At 34.6% G+C, this 20,850-nt stretch overlaps 1 protein-coding gene across 1 annotated transcript in view; it reads left to right on the forward strand.

The window, feature by feature from the left end:
* KPNA3 (karyopherin subunit alpha 3) overlaps positions 1–19,763 on the forward strand; it is a 79,983-nt gene extending 60,220 nt beyond the window's left edge. The window contains exons 11-17 of the mRNA XM_072976212.1: positions 10,592–10,723; positions 11,683–11,811; positions 14,022–14,126; positions 14,221–14,292; positions 14,460–14,622; positions 16,669–16,763; positions 17,182–19,763. Coding sequence (XP_072832313.1) covers positions 10,592–10,723; positions 11,683–11,811; positions 14,022–14,126; positions 14,221–14,292; positions 14,460–14,622; positions 16,669–16,763; positions 17,182–17,280 — 795 coding nt within the window. The 3' untranslated portion in view covers positions 17,281–19,763. The remainder of the gene's footprint in view (positions 1–10,591; positions 10,724–11,682; positions 11,812–14,021; positions 14,127–14,220; positions 14,293–14,459; positions 14,623–16,668; positions 16,764–17,181) is intronic.
* The last annotated feature ends 1,087 nt before the right edge of the window (positions 19,764–20,850 follow it).

Raw genomic sequence — 20,850 nt, forward strand, 5'->3', positions numbered from 1 at the left:
AATATTTATAAAGTGGTAAAGCACCTTAATTTTTAAAAAATCTTATTTGATTCTTATAATACATAGGCTACATATTAGTGTCCCCATTTTAAAGAATAAGAAATTGAGCCTTAGGGAAAGATGAAGTGACTTACCCAAAGTTGTAGAGCTTGTAAGGGTCAAAGTTGGTATTTAAAACAGATCTTCTGATGACAGATCTTGTTTAATTTCTGTGAAACTACACTGCCTGCCATGCCACTGCCTTTTGAGATACAGTATTGAAGGATATCAGGTATAGTTTTAAATGCAAAGGCATTTTTGGATAATCTGTTCTTACATGGGATTTAGTTAAACATTTAGTATATGTATTCTGGCAAACTTTGTTATTGGGCAATCTAAAAATTCTCCTAATGTAGCAAGCAAGGCTAAATGTTATTCTTCTACAGAGTAAAACAGTGGATAAGTTTCCGTGAATTTAGAATTAATTCTGGTGTTGATCTAGCATTGATTTGGCTTCTCATGTTCTAACTAAGATCTCTTTCTGATTTGTTGTATGTTTGTGTTTTTATAATCCTATCTTTGTCTACACACATACATAATGTGTGTGTATGTGTGTCAGAATTATGTGTAATTTATCATTGGGATGAAGAAAATACATCATCGCTAACATTTCTAAAGAGGCAATATAGTTATATAAACTTTGAACCACACATTTCCCTAGTTAATTTTAGGCCTTAGGCTCTTAGAGAAGAATCTTTTAAAGGTAACTAAAGTAACTTTTTATTTGTGATGTGTTAGTCTAAACTGTCATAGAAATTCAGTGAAATCTGTTTAGTTAATATACTGTTCTATTTCCAAAATGGATATAAAAGGGGCTTATCAAAAGATATAAGATAATAAATATCTTAAAAGAAAGGAGGAAGAGGCAAATTATTTTTTAAAACATATTTGTTGCTTTTGAATGCTAAAGTTAGTCCTAAGCTTTCTGAGAGCTATGATTAAAGGGGAAATAAGCAAAATACCTGATATTTCCATTAAGGCTTTTCCCCTAGGACATTATGGAATTGATTATAGGTGAAATAAAAGCTTCTAGCATCTATTGGTCATATTTATTTGAAAACTAGAGGTATTAGAGTGACAAAGTACTATAGTAATAAGTATATCTATCAGGTTTAACAAACACAGATTATTCCACATAAACCAGAATTGTGCCAAGAATTGTAGGCTCAAAGGTGAAGAAGACATGGAGGCTCTGCCCTCTAAGACCTAAACATTAGAAGCAGATAAAAAGAGTGAAAGGAGGGAACTTTTGTCAATGACTTGGTGTGCTGAAATTGTTTCTATAATCTCTTTTATCTTACAAGCTCCCTTATATGTTTTGTTGTCCTATTTTATAAGTAAGGAGATTGAAACTCAGTAAAGTAAAAGAACCTAAGTAAACTCATACAATGAATAAGAGCCATAGCTGAGAATTGTATGCTCTTTCATACTATGATCACATAAACACACAATGTGGTTTGCAAATAATCAAGAAAAGTAAAATAGGAAAATGACCAAAATGCTAGAATTATGAAAGCACATATTCTCTCTGGCAACCAGAATGCTTCACTAAAAAGGTAACATTTGAAATAATCATTATAATAAGGAGAAGGATGGTTGTGGAGTGGTGATAGAGGTGGCAGGGATGAGTATGTTCATAGCTGGCATTTATTAAGGGTTTAAAATATAGAATGAGTAGGATTTTGTCAGGTTAAAAAAGTCATTTCAAGTATATAAGGAAAGATACTAAGGACTCAAGAGAATACATGGAGGGTTGTGGAGAATATGGGTAGTTAATACCCCCAACACCCTTGCTGGGGAGTTAAGCTGCAGGATTTTGAATCCTGTGTTAAGGAGTTTGGGCTTTATCTTTTAATCAGTGCGGAGTCATTGAAGATTTTTAAATAGAGGAGTGATGTGCTTATGTGTGTTATAGTCAGATAACTTGGACGAGGTAAGGAAGGTCTGGAACGGGGAAAGTTTGAATGTAGGCTGGCCTATTATGCTATCATAGTAGGTTTAAGGAAGTTGATGAAGGCATGAACTTGAAGCAGTTAGGGGAGATAAAGTGAGTAGAACTTCAAGAGGAAAGGATCAAAAAGAAGGAGAAATAAAAGTTACTTTGGTTTCTACTTTGGCAATCTATATGGGTGAAAATGCCATGAACCATCATCATCAGGAGTCAAACAAAAGGATGAGACTGGTCTAGGAAGATGATGAGGTTGTTGTAGGACAGACAATTGATTCTGATTTACTTGCTGTTCATGCGTAGTAATGTTTTTAAGAAAGAAAAGGCAATACAGATTTGAGATTTATCAGTATTTAAGGGATTCCTGAAAATATGGACATTGAGTAAGATTCATAAGAAGGGCTAAAAATTGAATTCTGTGGAATTCTCTGCATTTGAGCAGTGGCAGCAAGGGAAAAAGAACCAGCCAAGGACCAACTGCTTTTTTCAAGAAGAAAGAAGGAAGCATAACTTACAAAGCAAAGATTAGGGAAAAAAGTAAGGCAGAGATTCAGCAGGTTCTAGATCATACAGAGTCTTGTATACCACCTGAAGATCTTGTAGTTGTTAGGGAACCAAAGAATAATGGTCTGATTTTGTATTATGGATTGATAGTTCATTCCACTGAGTGGAGTGTAGATTTTAGAGGAAAGTGGAGTTGAGAAGACAGATCAGTGATAATTTTGTGATATGGATGAGAGAAAATTAGGACCAGTACTAGAGCTTAGACATTAGGAATAAAAAGACTAGGGAAGACTCGAGAAATGTTTAGATGATAAATTTGCTGGTTTTGATGTGCGTGGTGCGAGAAAAGAGGAGATGGGAATAATACCTGGCTTTCTCACTTGGATCTTAGGGTAGGACACAACCAAAAACAGGAATAGCAGCAAGGAGAGACACAGAACAGCAGGAATGACTTCATTTATCAGACAGTGACTAGTGAGACTGATGGAGAAATGGGGTTGGAGTCTGGAGAGAATTAGGTAGCTTCTGGACTTTAATATGCCTTTGTGACATTAAAAAAAAAATTAAGTATTGACCCCAAGTAGTAGAGAAAAAGTCTGGACTGATTCAGGTCAATCTGTGTTCATTTGCTTTCTAGTTATTGTGCTTCTTGAAGTGCAGTTGTGATTCCGTAGCATTTGATTTACCTATCCTTTTTGAAGTTGTTCATCCATGGCTTGACATGCCCAGGCAGTGTTGAGTGTTACCCAACATTTGATACAAATCTACCTTATTTTGCTCCTGGTACAAATGAAATTAGTCAGTTGTAGCAGATTGGTTATGTGCTAAGACTTGATTGTTAGTGATACTCGGTGATAAATGTTTCGGGGTCCCCCAAACCACCCTCAAGTTCAGTAAATTGCTGGAGGGAATCACTGAAAAAGCTTTTACACTCATGCTTAAAATTTATTACAGCAAAAGACACTGGGTATCCTACAAGTTAATTCAATTCTGACACTATCTACCTACCTGAAGATAGTGTCAAATCCTACACTCAAGATCTGGTGCTCAGTCCCACATGAAAGCCCCTCCTTCCCCCTACCCACTGCCCCACTTCAAATGCCAGTCACAAGCCCAGGTTGTCACCTCTTCTTCTGACCAACTAGCTATAGACTAGAGGTTTCCAAGACCCTTTCCTTGAGTTCAGTTAATTTGCTAGAGTAGTTCAGAGAACTCAGAGAAACAGTTACATTTACCAGCTTTTTAAAGGAAATGATAAAGGATACAGATGAAAGCCAGATGAAGAGATACATAGAGCAAGGGCTGGGAGGGTCCAAAACAAAGAAACTTTTATCCTCTTGAAATTAGGGTGTTTCACCCTCCTGGTGTGGATGTGTTCACCAGCCTGGAAGTTTGTCAACCCCCAACTGTTGGGATTTTATGGATGTTTTCAAATGTAGCCATGACCAATTATTAACTCCACTTCTAGCCTCTCTTCCTTCTCCAGAGTTTGAAGGGCAGGGCTGCAAATTCCAAGGGTCTAATCATGGCTTCTGGTAACCAGTCTTCATCCAGGAGGCCATCCAGAGTTGCCTCATTAGAGCAAAAGATGATCTTAATGCTCTTATCACTTAGGAAATTACAAGGGTTTAGGAGCCCTGTGTCACGGATAGGGTCAAAGACCAAATATTGGAGCAAGAAATGATCTTAGTGTTCTTATCACTTAGCAATTTGTAAGGGTTTAGAGCCCTATGCTAGAAACTGGGGCAGAGACCACTATATTTCTTATTTCACAACATTAAAATCAACAAAACCAAAAGGCACATAGGGCAGAGTTTAGGAGAAACCTGGTGCAAGTTTCCAATTGTCTTCTCCGAGTAGATTGGTAAGGACAGTGCTTTATTCTCCCAGCAATCATGTATGGCGAAATAAATATTACCAACCAGAAAGCTCCTGAACTTTGGTGTCCAGGGTTTCTGTTGAGGGGTCAGTCACATAAGCTTGGACAGCTTGCATGCTTATTTTTAACTGCTCGATCTCTGTCCCCTCCCAGAAGTCAAATTGATAGAGTGTGGCTCAAGGCCCTAGTCAAACAAAAAGATATTTACCACGGAATCACATTGTTAGCATAAGCTGTCTGTCTGGTCCAAGATCTAAGGAATGCAGTGTTATCAGGCAGGATTATCCAAGGGCTCAGAGGTTATCTTGAAGGAGCTGATCAAGGGCCTATCCTTTGCAATGTGTAGGATCTGAGCACACCAAACATATAAAGATTAATTGTAAGTATATAGTAACTTGGTTCAGCTCTAGTTGTCTCTAAAGCATGTGTGAAGTTAACATTCCATAGACATTCCACAGACATCTATCTTCTAGGAAGTGTTATACATGTTAATTGCAGTTTTCAGTAGGGGTGCCTAACAGCACATTATTTGTTAGCATATTTACTGGAGGTGATAAAAATCAGTAAAGCTCTTTGAGCTGAGTATGTTCTTGTTGGAAGGCTTTGGGTTGCTAGAGATTTTCCTTTGATTCATATGATGCCAATTTTCAAGGAGTTTGTTAGTTCAAAACCTTGACCTTCTGAGCTATCTATCTTTTGCATGTGTGTATGTGTCTCCTACTGTGTATTTAGAGATCAGCTTTCTACCATTCATCAATTGTCTGGAATATTTCTCAAGTAAAAAGTTTTAACACTTTGTAGCAGAGAAAAACAGACATGAATAGTGAAAAATAAAGTAACTCAGGATTGCTGAAGACTTCATTGGCACATGATTAATCTGATTATTAGCTGGAAGGAAAAGAGTATACTCGGACTGTTAGTGGCTATAAAAGCCACATAGTTTAGCATAAAATCTAGAAAAAGGGAAACCAAGAAAAAAGAATAGTAGAGGGGGAAGGTGTGACATAGGAGAATCAGCTTAGATGGGAAAAGGCAGCAAAAGGTAAAATTACAAACATCAGATATTGAGTAACTGTTAGCCTGATAACAGAGATGAGGAAAGCAAACTGATAAAAATAGAAGGAACTAGAATAGCCTGATAATCTTGTGCTGTGAATTTCAACATTTTAAAACTTTTTTAAAGTGACATTTTTCAGTGAAGGCCCAATATATTATAAAACAAAAGTAAAAAGACTTTAAGAGTCTGTAATTTCAGGGGGCCTGAGGCCTACCTGTAGCTTACTTTCCTCCATCAGCCTTTCAGTTGTTCTCATGGAGATCCCACCAAAAACCACTAACTGATCTCAGCTTAGAAACCTTAAATATTTTATTTTTCTAGGCTCCTGTATATTAGTTAGGAAAAAAAAAAAGATTCTCTGCTAGTAATTAGAGGCTATGTAATGGAAAAACAGTTACGTTTCATTTAGTGGCCTCCTAAAACCTCCCAGACCAAAGCACCCAGTATCATTCTGCACGGTATTCCATTTTGTGGACATGATTTATTCAAACACACTATTTTGGGTAGGCATTTAGGCTGTTTCCTGAATTCTGAAAATACAAATAATGGAGCAGGAAGTAATCTTGTGTATCTTCATATTATTGGAGATATACTTCAGGGTGAATTCCTGGAAACAGGATTGCTAGGTCAGAGAGGGAGCATATTGTAGTTTTTTGTTACATACTGCCAAATTCCCTGCCATAGGGGCTGTGCCATTTTGCATTTCCAGCAGCAACATACAAAAGTGACTTTCTCCATAGCCTTGCCAATAGAATGTGTTGTCACATTTTTAATTTTTGCTAGTCTATGAGAAAATGTATCTCATTTGTAATATATGTTTTACCTTTTTGAGTGAAGTTGAACATGATTTCATATGTTGAAGAGCCATTTTTATACTTTTGCAAATAGCCTGTTCATATCTATTGCTCATTTTTCTGTCAGAGTTCTGGTCTTTTTTCCCTTAGCTTTTAAGATCTCTTTATGTATTATGGATATTAACTCTTTATTTGTGATATATATTTAAAATATTTTCCTAATTTGTCTTTTGGCTTTTCTTTGGCTTTGATATATTGAGTTATAAGTTTTTGGTTTTTGGTTTTGGGTTTTTTTTTTAATGTTAAGGAAATATCCATAAAATTCTGTTTTGAGTGTTGATGTCAAGAAGGGGTGTTGGAATTTTTTATTGTGTATGAAGACAATCTTGTGATTTTTCTCCTTAAATCCATTAATATGACATACATTGATATTCCTAAAATTGAACTGTCCTTGCATTCCTTGAATAATCCCACTGATCATCATGTATTATTTTCTTGATGTAGTGTGGTATCACTAATAATTTATTTAGAATTTTTACATCACTATTCATATAAGTGATACTGGTTTGCAATTTTATTCTTTATGCTATCTTTATTTGGTATTAATATTATATGTTTATTGCATTTTGAAAGTTTAAATATTAACATTATGCTTCATTTATTTTGTAAGCTCTGGAACAATTTATATAGCATGGAGTCTGTCTGATCTTTGAATATTTGGTAGTTTGCCCCTTGAAACCTTTTGGGTCTTGATACTTTGTGGGATTAGTTCCTTGATAATTTTCTGTTTTTGCTATGTAAATTGGCTTGTTTAAGCTGTCTCTGTGGGGTCAGTTTTTTGTTAACTGTTGTTATAAGAAGTTGCTCATTTCACCTAGGTTTTCAGCTTTGCTTGCATGTAAGTATGCAAAGTTGTCTCTATGTGTTTGTTTTGTTTGTTTTTAATTTATTGTTTCAAGGGTCATTTTCTTCATCATTTCTTATTTTGTACATTTGTGTTCTCTGCACCACTTTCTTTAATTATGTTAGCTGGGACTTCTTTCCATTTCAGTTTTTCAACGAACCAGGATTCCAGTTTATTAATTAGATCTGTGATTTTTCTGTTCTTTACCTCATTACTTTCTACTTTTGTATTTATTGGGGTGTTTTTGTCTTGTTTTACTTTTTTTTGGTTTGCTCTGTTCTTTTTCTAGTTTTTTATTTGGGATTTCTTTTCAGTCTTTTAAGTTCTATTGTATTCTATTGTATACATCTTTAAGGCTATGAACTTGTCTTTGAATACTGCTTTGAATAAATCCTGTAGATTCTGATATATGATGTTTTTATTATAACTTTCTAGAAAATTTTTTGTATTTTCTTTTTCATCCAAGAGTTGTTTGATATAAGGCTCTTAAATTTCCATATGGAAAGCCTTTTAATATTTATTTTATTTTTATCTAGTATTTTATTTATTATCTAATATTTTATTTATATTTATAAAATATTTTACATTATATCTAATTTTATTGTCTTATAATAGTTTTATAATTTCTGCTTTATATGCTTGATATTTCTTTGGACCTAATAATATTTTTGTTCTCCATATACAAGTTACAAGCTAAATTATCTACTATCGAGGTTTAAATTTCAATGTATATTCATAAAATCTATGTCCTCATTTTTTGTCTACTTGACCTCTCATACTGACAGTAGTGTGTGAAAAAAATCTATATCAGTATATTTCTTTTTCTTGCACCTTTTTAGTTTCTCCTTTGTAGTGGTGTTTGCAGAGTTACTTGGTGAATAGATGTTTATAACAGTTATATATTCATTGTAAATTGTGAATTTTACAAAGTAGCTTTCTTTGTTCTTTGTAGTACTTTGTAGACTGAATTCTGCTGGTCTGCCAACAGGACAGAAGTCTCTGCTTTCTTATCATTTACTTGGTACACTTTTGCTTGTACCTTTATATTTAGCCTTTCTGAATGACTTTGTTTTAGGTGTGTCGCTTATATACAGCATAGAGTTGGGTTTTGTTTTGGGAACCAGTTTGAAAATCTTTTTCTTATTATAGGTGAGTTAAGCCCATTCAAATTGTTCGATACATTTGGTTTCAACTCTGTCCTATTATTTTATTATGATTTCTGTGTGTTTTATTTTCTACTTAGTGTTCTTTCTTTTCTTCTTTTAAAATTTCTATTGGTATTTGGGAAGGTTTATTTTTGTTCTAATGTTATTTTTATACTTAAACCTTTTATAATGCCCTTTACTTTTTTACCATCTGGTTTGAGAGGTTTGATGGTATTCTTTGACTCCTATCTTTACCCACACAGCAAGTGATGAGCTTATTCTATTTTCTCTCTTCTCTGACCTCATCTTCCCATTTTTGAGTCTAGGTTTGTGTCTTTTGCCTAGTTTGGAAAGTTTTCTGCAATCATCTCTTCAAATGTTTTTTCAGCTTCACCTCTCTTTCTGGGACCGTAATGATACAAATGTTAGATCTTTTGTTACCATCCCTATACGTTCTTGCAATCACCTCCCCCCCACCCCCCGCCGTTGGATGATTTATACTGATCTGTCTTTGAGTTTGTTGATTTTTCTTCCTCTCTCCATTCTGCTACTGAGTCAGTCCTTCCAGTGAGTTTTAAATTTGGGGTACTGAGTTTTTTTGTTTTAAATTCCATTTGGTTCTTCTTTATGTCTCCTGTTTCTTTGCTGAGACCTCCAATATTTTATTTGTTTCAAATGTGTTCATAATACCTTGCTGAAGTATTTTTATGACAGTTACTTTTAAATCCTTGTCAGATAATTCCAATATCTGCATCATTTCAGCATTGGCATCTGTTGACTGTCTTTTCCTTTTTCAGTCGTGATGTTCCTGGTTCTTAATATGAGTTATTTTTGGCTGTATCCTGCACATTTGGGGTATTATATTATGAAGCTCTGATTTCTGTTTAAATCTTATTACCTGTTACTGCACGTGGGCACGTGGGTAGTAGACAAGCCTTGCTCACACACACAGCATCTGCAAACACCCTCCAGGAGGGAGGCCTTCCTGCGGGTGGGGGATGGTCCTTGGGTGCAGCTTTCAGGCATAGCTTCTGTCCTCCCATTTTGAAGTTGCAATATTTCTATTTTTCCAGAACATGTAACATTTATAAATTATTCTTCTGCTTGTATCTTCACATTTGTACTAGTCTTTGATCTACAATGAAATATTTCCTCACTTATCTTTTAGTTGAATGAAGCTCATCCTCTAGTAAAGGTGTCAGCAGATTTTTCTGTAAAGGACGAACAGTAAATATTGTAGGATTTGGGGGCTGCATAGTCTCTGTCCCACAGCTGTGGAGCAGCTTTACTGGGATGTGTTACTTTAAGCTTTCTCCTCTCCTCTCCGCTCTGGTCTCACATAGACTTAGGGCAAGAGGTCCATACAAAAGCTAGAATTCAGTTTTTTATCTTCTTAAAATTTGAAATGTATAGTATTCTCGTAGTCCTAGTGATGTGGAAGGTGTGGGCTATATGTTGTTTTATTTGCTCTTCTTATTCATCTATATGGTTTTTTGAAGGATGCATGAAGGGATTTGAATTCAGGTGGCTGCTGTTACTTTAGAGCAACAGAATGTCTTTAATTTGAATACTCTACTAGGAAACATCTCTGGATTTCACATGAGATCAGACCTGTGGTTACATTCCTCAGTAAAGACACCAAGGAAAAATACACACAAGCTCTTTGACTTTGAATGAGTCAACAAACCTGAGCTTGTTTTGGGGTTTTTTCTATTATTTGCAAAATTAGATGGGTGTAAGGCATGGTTTATACTACATGCTCTTCATTTAGGGACATTTTTCAAGGACTTTGCAAATAATTAACTTTTTTTCAAAGTTAAAATGCCAAATCATTTTTTAACCTATTTACTTTAATAGTCTGAAAAATTAATTAAACATGCTAATAAACATGTCTGAAATCACCAGCATAGATAGATGATCTTTCTGGTCTCTTCTAGACTTGAAGCCACATGAAATATTGATCTGCTGATCTCATTCTATATATAAAGTGTTTACTTGTGATTATTGGGTATGCAATTTGTGGTAGGAGGGAGAATTACTTTCTGCCTGTTTTAAATTTATCTACTTAATATATAAATGTGGAAGTTGGGATAGAAGTTGTCCCAGACTTCTGTGTCTCATTTTTGTGAAGAGTGACCTGACGTAGCCATTGAGAAAGTTTTATCTAGCACTTAATAGATTTATCAGCCAAGCAAGCTAAAGCCACCAAGCTAAAGCATAAAATTTCATAATTTTTATGTCACCATCCCATAAGTGTGTTACGTATTTTAAGCATTCAAACAAATACATAAAAAGTGTTCATCCTTTTTTACTTCCTGTAGATTCTTGTAGATACGGTTTGGGCACTGTCCTATCTGACAGATGGAGGTAACGAGCAGATACAGATGGTTATTGATTCAGGGGTTGTGCCATTTCTTGTGCCCCTTCTGAGCCACCAAGAAGTGAAAGTTCAAGTAAGTATTTAGGCTTTTTTTTTTTTACTTGTATAAAATTGTATTTGCTATAACCAGTTAACTTGTACAACCAGGCTGCAGTTGTGTCTATATGCACATATCTTCAATATTTCTTCTGCTGTTTTACTGAAGCTGATATTGTGGGTTTCCAGATCTTTATCTCATCCAGATTCCTTGCTGAGTTTCAGACTCATATAGCCAGTTGTTCTTGAATCCTTAGACATATCCTGTAAGAACTCCTTCAAGCACTCCATTCTCATTTCAACCAGATAGAAATGGAACATCTCATCTTCTCCCACACACTTGCTCCCCTTCCTACGTCCCCTCTCAGTGGACAGAAGAGTCCAAGCCAGGAACCCTAACTCCTCCTTTTATTTCCCCTCCATTACAAACCCTGTCAGTCTTTATTATATAGCTTTCAAATCTGTTTTCTTCTCATATCTAGAGCCCCTGGTTTACTTCAAGATTCATTTTCTTTTCTCCAGATAATTGCAACAGTTTCCTAACTGCATTTCCTCCTCTCTCTCTAGGTTCTCCTAATTAGGGGTAGGTGGCTGATAAATCTGTTCATCCCACTTCTGCCAAAGTGACTTCTAGATAGAAATGTGTGCCCATTCCAGGCCTTTATTAAAATCTTTCTGTGGTACCAATTTAGTAATAGATAAAAATAGCTGTTAAAAATGGACCTTTACATTTTTTTACTTTAATTTCCCTTTATTTTTAAGTCTTTTTTCCCAATAATTTTCCACTCAATTTTTCCACAGTTCCAATTTTCACAAGACTGTTGATTAAAATTCAGAACTGCTTCTAAATTCTGCAGAATGCTTTGTGTAAGAATGCAGTAAATGTTAATCATGCACCCCTTGCATTTTTACATTTTCTCAGGATTAGAGAAAAACATAGCATCAGTTTCATCATAAACAGATACATTTATGGAAAACATTTTATCCCCACCCCAGACAGCAGCACTCAGAGCGGTTGGCAACATAGTGACGGGTACCGATGAGCAGACCCAGGTTGTTCTCAACTGCGATGTCCTGTCACACTTCCCGAATCTCTTATCACACCCAAAAGAGAAGATAAATAAGGTAAGGCACATAACAGCCTCATCCCTGCATTTCTTTCTTTTTGTATGTCTTATTTTTAACTGCCTCCTTGTTTCTATCGCTACTTGTTTGTGATTCTCTTCAAAATCACTGCAGTTAAGATGAGAATTATTTTGAATCGCCCCTGCAGTTACTTTGTTACAACTGCTTGCTGTAAGTGCTTCCATGATCATCACATATTAAAAATTATTTTTATATTAACTAGTGTTTTTATTTCAGTAGATTGAGCAGTAGCAACAATCAGTAAATTAGTAGCCACTGTGTGAGAGTGCATACAAAATTTTCCTTTGGGTGACTGGTACCTGTTTTTTGGGAGGAGGGCTGCTATCTTTTATAAAAAAATGGAGAGATCATAATTTAATCTCCCTACAAAATTAGGTTGGACATAATACAGTGCCTAAATTAAAGGATCATTAAAATTGCTTTTTAAAAAGATTTTTAAGCTTGAGATGTAAACTTACTGTTAAATATGTGCTTAAGTTCAGTCTTCATGTCAGGCTTATTTCACATTGCATAATGTTTTCAAGATTCATCCATGTTGGAGCACATATCAGAACTTCATTCCTTTTTATGGCTGAATAAATATTACACTGTGCATATATACCACATTTTGTTCATTCATTCATTCATTGATGGACAGTTGGACTGTTTCTCCCTTTTGGCTATTGTGAATAATGCTGCTATGAACTTTGGTGTACAAGTGTCTGAGTCTCTGCTTTCAATTCCTTTGGGTATATATCTATGAGTAAAACTTTCACGTCATATGGTAATTCCATATTAGCTTTTTGAGGAACTGCCAAACTCTTTTTCCATAGTGGCTGCACCATTTTACATTCCCACAAGTGATGTATTTGGGTTCCACTTCCTTGTTTGTTTTGTTTTGTTTTTTATAGCTACCCTAGTGCTGTGAAGTGGTGTTTCATGGTTTCAATTTGCATTAATTTAATCTAGTTTCATCTACTGAAATACTGCCATCCCCAAACCAGCAGAACTGATCATTTCTTCTGTGTCATAACTATATTTATATAATTGCTTGACTATAATTTGACAATTGGATTCTTATAGAAAAGTATGCTGTCAGAAATCACATTTATAGGTACTTTTGTTCCAATGAAGGGAAAGAAGCCAGTGCCTTTTAGACTCTAGGCCAGTTATTTTTACTGTAGAAATTCCAATAACATAGGTGATTTTTACAGCTAAACGTATTCTGTAATTGGAAGCAGAGCAGAGAAGTGAGGAAGCTGGACAGAGTGGGTAGAGACAAGGTCTGGCCTGTGATCCGAGATGCTCTGTGAAAATATCATGGGGCAAAGGAAAAGGGTTCATATGGATACCTGCTCGGCTTCGGCAAGTAGGTAGTTGGCTTCAGAAGTTTTTCACTTTGAGTATTTGTGCTGTTTGCTTCTTGGTTACATTATGGTTCCTTGGAGGTGTAAGTTACCAAGTCATTTTTTTCTTTTACCCTCAACATTTTAGTTTGAAAATTTTCAAACCTACAAGAAATATGCAAAAATAGTGTAGTGAATACCCATATACTCTAAACACCAATTCACCAGCCATTAACATCCTACCACAATGGGATGGCAAAATAAATTTACAATCTTGAGGAAGAGGACATACACTGACACAATTTAAAATTGCAATAAACCTATTTGTTTGTGACATAAATCCTTTAAGGTTACAATAAAATTTGTTATATAGACCATCCTAGACTAGTTAGAAGCTGAATTTCTAAAAATATCTTGCAAGTAAATATTTTTACAATAAAACAATTCACCTTTCAGAAGCAGTTTTAACAAAGTATTAAGAAATTCAGTCTTCTATTTATTTCTGTCGTCTGTCTTTTAGAGGGAACTCATGCACCAAGAACGTAAGCTCCATGAATAAAGATCTTTTGTCTGTTTTGTTCACTGCCATATCACCATTGTCTAAAATAGTGCCTAGCCTGCAGTCCTAGGCGTCTGTATTATTGAAGGGATAAGTGCTAGTTAATGGGCCCAGATATTAGGTATGGAAGTTTCATTATATGCTTAAAATGGGAGGTTCTGTATAACCTAATTGCCTTTTAGATGCATTTCCCTTAATGCAACTGAGATGATTTTGTTATTGTATATATAAAGTACATTAAAATAAAAATATAAACACATTAAAGATATTCAAATAAAAGGGCCTTTTATTTTGTTCAATTCTAGGAAGCAGTGTGGTTCCTTTCTAACATTACAGCAGGCAACCAGCAACAAGTTCAAGCTGTAATAGATGCTGGATTAATCCCTATGATTATTCATCAACTTGCTAAGGTCAGTCATATTATGAGTTCATGTCTGCTAATACATTGTAACTAAGACTTCTTGGACAAAAAATTCATTTTAACATTTGTTTTTTAACCTTCAGGGTGACTTTGGAACACAAAAAGAAGCTGCTTGGGCAATTAGTAACTTAACGATAAGTGGCAGAAAAGATCAAGTGAGTTTGGAAAAAAACTATTATAATCGTTCATATTGCAAAGTATATACTACTCTGTTAGGTTTAGAAGTCGCTGATTGTTTTTAGAACCTGTACTTTTTTTTTTTTTTGAGGGGAGTGGGGGGAAGATAATTATGTAAGAGTATTTCTTTTCTTTTGTTTTCTAGGTTGAATACCTTGTACAGCAAAATGTAATACCACCATTCTGTAATTTACTGTCAGTAAAAGATTCTCAAGTTGTTCAAGTGGTTCTAGATGGTCTGAAAAACATTCTGATAATGGCTGGTGACGAAGCAAGCACAATAGCTGAAATAATAGAAGAATGTGGAGGTAAGGGGGTTGATGGAAGAAAAACAGTTGAGCACTGAAACTCTGAAACGTTAGTTCCTTTAAAGACAGCTAATTAGAAAGAAAACTGTCTGGTTACATTGTTATTAACATCATTAGAGGATGTTGCTAGCTGTATTAGTATTCCAAGAAGATTTTCCAGAAAATAACTGGTTGTGAAAGTCACTCCATAACCGTCCTAGAGATTCACATTGCTCTTTAGGAAGCACACATTCCTCTTTAAGTCACATTGCATGAGAGCAAATGAAAAGCTCTGAAAAACCACTGTCGTAAAGAAACTTAAAAGCTTTGTTTAATTCAGCATTTCTCAAACTCTTTGACAGTGAAACATTTTTTTTCATGTTATACCTATTATCACATGATTCTGTGGCCCTCACTTTATGAAATCTGATTCCATGTTGCTAGAGAAGGTTAATGATTTCAGAGTCACCTAGATATTTTGTTTCAGTATTATGATTGCTAGAACTGCATGCTAAAGTTACTACTAGAGCAGTTACTTTGAAATGTTGATGAGAACAGTGATTTGAAATACTAAATCATTATTTTCTCTGGTAATGACATATGAAGCATATATTTTATAATTCTGTTTTTAGAGGTGCCTGTACGTACTAAACTGCCCAAACCTTAAATTAACTTATCCTAATGCCATGTTTTATTTTTTATGTTTTGATGATTAATTTGTACGATTATACTACCCAGTTTATTTTTTTAAGAGAAAACAAATGTGATAACATCATAGAATATTCAGCCTGGAAATATTTTCTTAATAACAAGAGGAAAATAGAAATGTTAAGGGGTCTTGTCCATGGTCAGAGAAGTAATAGAAGCATGATTAAAATCCTGGACTTCGTCCTACTATTAATTCTCTGTTCATTTTGTTTTTAAGATATTTTACTTTTGAAGATAATTTGAAATTAGCATTGTAGTCTGTACAGGACAACTTGACCCAGAAAGTTTGAGCTACTTTGAAGAATTGGTACTCTTCAACTTTTTATCAATATAGTTGCTTCTGTCTATGAGAGAAATACTTAATAACTAGGATACATATTTACTTAGATTTTATTATTTATAAAGCACTTTACATCCATTATCCCATTTTTCTCATTTGTATATTACTGTATAAAAAAGTAAAGTATTTCAAAAGAACCTAGCAAAAAAGACATTACAAGGAAGAATGCTTATTGTTAAGGATTTAATAGACCTGTGCATCTGATACATAAAGTAAATATATTGGGAATATAAATAAAGGCATTCTGGGAGGGGGAGGATATTGCTCAGTGGTTAAGAGTACATGCTTAGCATGCATGAGGTCCTGGGTTCAGTCGCCAGTACCTCCATTAAAATGACTAAATAAATAAACCTAATTACCTTCCCCCCAAAACAAAAGCAAAACCCCCCACAAACAAGATAAATAAAATGCAAAGAAAGAAAGGCATCCTACAGTTACTGTTCTGAAAAAATATTTCCCAAGTTCACGGTGGCTATAGGAGATAAACACCCTATTCATTTTTTAAAAAGAAATTACTTCAAAATTTAAAGTTTTGTCTTCTATTTATATCAATCATTAAGTTTCTGAAATTTTATTTTAGTAGCTATGTAAAAATAATAACATTTGGAAAACAAAGAGAAAGATAAAAATTACTATATGCAATAGTCTGGTTATCATTAAAGCAGCCTGGGGAAATTTGGGTTCTAGTTCTGTCACTTACTTGTCGCATAACCTGAAATAAATCCCCTTACATCTCTGTGCCACAGCTTCCTCATCTGTCAAATGGAGTTTTTAGGTATTTTTTAAACTGCCTGCCTCAAGGACCAGGGTGTACCTCAAGGGCTTCTAAAGAGAAAGAAATCAGTGGGAGCTGCTCTCCAACCAGAGCAGCTCACATTTTTATCTATTTTTTAGATAAACTATCATCTTTGGAGGGTGGTGGGAGAGTGTTCTGAGTTCCTTAGTATTTTCCATGATTAAAATGAACATAGTTTTGATTAGTATGTGCATAAGTATTTTGATTATTTTATTTTTATCAGGTTTGGAGAAAATTGAAGTTTTACAGCAACACGAAAATGAAGACATATATAAATTAGCATTTGAAATCATAGATCAGTATTTCTCTGGTGATGATGTAAGTATATGTTAAAGTATGGTATGTCTGCATTTACATTAAAATCTATACATAAAGTAAGTTCACTAAGAATCTTCCTTTTATCATTAATGTGACTTAAGTTTATATTGTATTTCTGTCACCTTGTTGCTTCTATAATTTGTTAAATGGGAAGAAATAGTAATTGTAGAAATGGTATCTGTTCAAATAGGTGAAATAAATCTACAGATACAGGAACTTAAGAATGGGGTAATTTTTATATGTTTGTTCAGTTTTAAATTGTTAAATTTCTTAATATCATTCTTATTGACTTACTTAAATGTTTTTAGGTGATAAGAGCATTCATACAGAATTCTCTCCTAAGAAGTAAATCAATTCTGCTTACACTGTAATGTATAGTATCTTAACATAATAAGGATTTTTTTCTTACTTCTTACAGATTGATGAAGATCCTAGCCTCATTCCTGAAGCAACACAAGGAGGTACTTACAATTTTGATCCAACAGCCAACCTTCAAACAAAAGAATTTAATTTTTAAGTTCCATTGAGTGCAGCATCTTTCCCACATTCAACATGAAGCACCACCAGATGGCTACCAAATGACAAGAACAACAGCTACAAAAGGCTCCAAAACATACATGCCTCTTTGTTTCGATGCTTCTAAAGCAAGCCATGTCTCAGTCACTTTGCAGTTGCCAAAAGCCACTATCACATGGACTGTAAATGCATATGCATGATTTCCTAAACTGTTTTAGAATTCTCCTTAACAGTCTCAACTACCCCAATTTTCCCTGTTCCCTGGTGCCACCCGCTGACAGCTGCAGTCTCCAGTTTAGAATATTCCATGGTGGTGGCATTGTCAGCTGCCCACTTGATACTCCTTTGGAAAATGGTGCGCTGTGGATCAAGACACTTTGGTATGACGCATACACACGTTGGAAGACTTTAAAGAGGTGCAGTCTGATCTGAGCCTCCATCATTGTCCTCCACAAACATTTTCATACTCTATGTGGAAGAATAGATTTTAAAGTACAAGCCAAATGATTTTCATTGGTGGAACTGACACACACACAAAAGTAACTTAAAAAAAGAAACTTGGTTATTGATTAAACAGATAAGTTAAAAAACAAAAACTGTACTTCATCTACCAGTAATTGATGTGTTTATTATCTGCCTCAGAAGCCAGGGTTGGAGGAAGAACTTTAGTTATGGATGGTAATGCTTTCGCCATTATACCTAATTTTGAGAACAGCAAGCCCTATTTGACCACTCACTTCAGCCTGTGTGTTCCTGCTGTTTTGAAGTAATCAAATGCTGTGCATGGTATTTTACCTGAGCTGCAACCTGTTACGGACTTGAACTTCTGTTTAAGTTGAAAGCAAGAGTCCCTGACTATAAAGAAATAAACAAATAAAAACAAAAAATACAAAGGTCTGAAGTACCCATTGGTGATATTAAAAAAGAAAATCTTGCTTTCAGCTTTCAGGAGTTAATATTTTTCGTTTTAAATTGATAATTGGATATGGTTGATTTATATTGGGTTTAAACTGTGGAGCTTTCATGTTTACTGTAATTTAGTCTTAAAATATTTTTTACTTAGTAACCAGTGCTTTTGATAATGTGGTTGGCAACAAACCAGCAACTATTTAGAAGCGTCATAAAACTTCCTTCTTTGAGTATTGGAAAGTTCATCCAGATCCTACTCGAAAAGTATATTCATATATTAAAAGATTCAGACAAGGATCTGCGTAGAGGAATAATCTGCAGTTATTTAACATAAACCTGATTTGCAGTGATCTTTAAGTAATTCTGCAAAATCTGGTATCACTATGTAAAGTCATTGCTTTTGGAAAATTGTCTGACCCAGTTAGTTATTAATGAAAGAATATGGATTTGAAAATTTTTAAACTGAATAATTTGTGCTGTCACGGAAATGGTTTTGTTGCTGTTGTTTACTGGGTATAATTTCCCAATGCATTGATGTGAAGGGATAGAAAATCTAAACTAATTTAGTTATGCGGTGGGAGGGGGGTTGTATTTACTGTGATGAAGATGAGACAGATGCCATCAGAGCTTTGTGGATCAGCAGGGGTGTTTTCACTGATAAACAACACATAGCAGGTGTGCATTCATTACAAATATATGTATCTGCCAAGGTGGAGCCACTTTAAAGAGTGAGTTTTGTCTTGTATCTAAAGTGGATACAAGCGTATGTTTAAACTGCAAGATTTTTACTTGCTAGAGAATCTGTTTTAATATAGTGGTTTGGCCTCTGATTATTTATAGGTTTTATAAATTTTAGAATCAATTTCTCTTTAAGGTGGCTCAGATTTTTCAACTCTTGTGCACATAAAATTGAGTTGAAGTTCATTGTGCCTTTTTTTCTTTATCCAAATTTTGAGTTAAAGCTTCATATGGATAACTGCATCCTGTTCAGATACTGTAGTCTAAATTTTCAAGACTGTGTGGTGTTCACTAAAAGTAGGAATAACAAAGTCAAAGCTAATTAAGGTCACAAACTTCAGTGAAACCCTTAAAGTCCAAATCTTCTTGATATTGTGAATCGTACCCCTTCCAGTTTAGTTTCTTCTGGACTCTCCATACTTACTGACAGTTACCTTTTAAATTTTGCACACATTGAGATAAAATTGGGCCTCTTCTGTGCCGATTCCTATTTCCTCTTGTGTTTTAAGTGCAAACTAACATAAGTGAACATTAGCATCAAGTAGTGCAGACATATGTATGCATTTGCTTGATTCAATTTGTTGTGACCTTATCAGTTTGGAATTGGAATTGCACCATTTCGTAGATAAAGGAAACTAAGTATATTGCTGCACTTTTAAGTTTTCAAAACAGTGTTGAAAAATTGCATTGTTTTTATTTTTTTTAAACTCAGTTTAAAAAGACTAAAACGTTCTTTCAAAAGAGGCATCTAAATGTGTTCCTAATTTTGTATATGGGCTTAGGTTTTGTAACCAATAAAAAGCTGCTATCAAATACGATAAAACATTGAAGAACTTATTTCTGAAAGTATCTTAATTTGCTCATTTTGTTTTCTATGTGGTTAAATTTGGAATTATTTTCCAAACATTAGCCACAATGGAGGTGAATCATAAATTATTCTTGCATTGTATTTTAATATCTCCTTTCCACCGTAACAAACCAGGATGACCAATAACAATGCTAGATTTAAGAGTATCTTGTCACAAATAAGTACCAAAATCTGTGCTAATTTCCTAAACTGCCGTAACAAAGTACCACAAACCAGATGGCTTAAAACAATAGAAACTTCTTGTTAAACAGTTCTGGAGGCTAAAAGTCTGAAGTCAAGGTGATGGCTGGGACATGTTCTCTCTAGGGGAGGATCCTTGTCTCTTCCTTCTCCTGGTCATTATCAGCATACCTTGGCATTCCTCAGCTTGTAGCTACATCACTCCAACCTCTGCCTTCATCATCACATGGTGTTCTCTCTACGTATCTCAGGTTTAAATACCATAACTCAGAGAAAGGCCATTTGAGAAGGTAGGGTAATTATGACTTTCATGAAGCAAAAATTCAAACTTAATTCCTGTCTAATCCTTGAAAACAAGAACTATGGAAGATAGTAATTGAAATAAACCTAACAATTTTAACCTGTTAGAAGTTCTGGATCTAAATGAAATCTTGAATTAATTAGAAGAACAAAGGAGCAGCTGAACTTTTTAGTATACAAATATTTTTACATTTGTGTATTGCCACTTCAAATTATTTTTGAAAGAACTCGGTGTGTAAGTAAATAAATTGTAGTACTGCTATATAATCTTGCCATAATTTTCCTTCAGACCAGTTGTCCTTTTCAGGAGATTAATTACTTAATTATTGCAAGTAAAAATTTGTAAATGTCAGTGGTCTTACAGTGATAGTTATGAATTTTCTTAACCCTAGTTGAACCGAAGATTTTAATTAAATCTACTTGGAGACAGAAAATATAATTTCTGTATATTACACCATAAGTCTTAAGGCATATAGCTCTCTACAACCCACCAGTCATCTGTCGAAAGTTTAAGAGAATATTTTTCATATAAATGTTGTACTTTGTTAAATAACTGAAAAACTGTGGGTAGAATGA

The sequence above is a fragment of the Vicugna pacos genome, chromosome 14 (assembly GCF_048564905.1).
Source record: "Vicugna pacos chromosome 14, VicPac4, whole genome shotgun sequence".
Lineage (NCBI taxonomy): Eukaryota > Metazoa > Chordata > Mammalia > Artiodactyla > Camelidae > Vicugna > Vicugna pacos.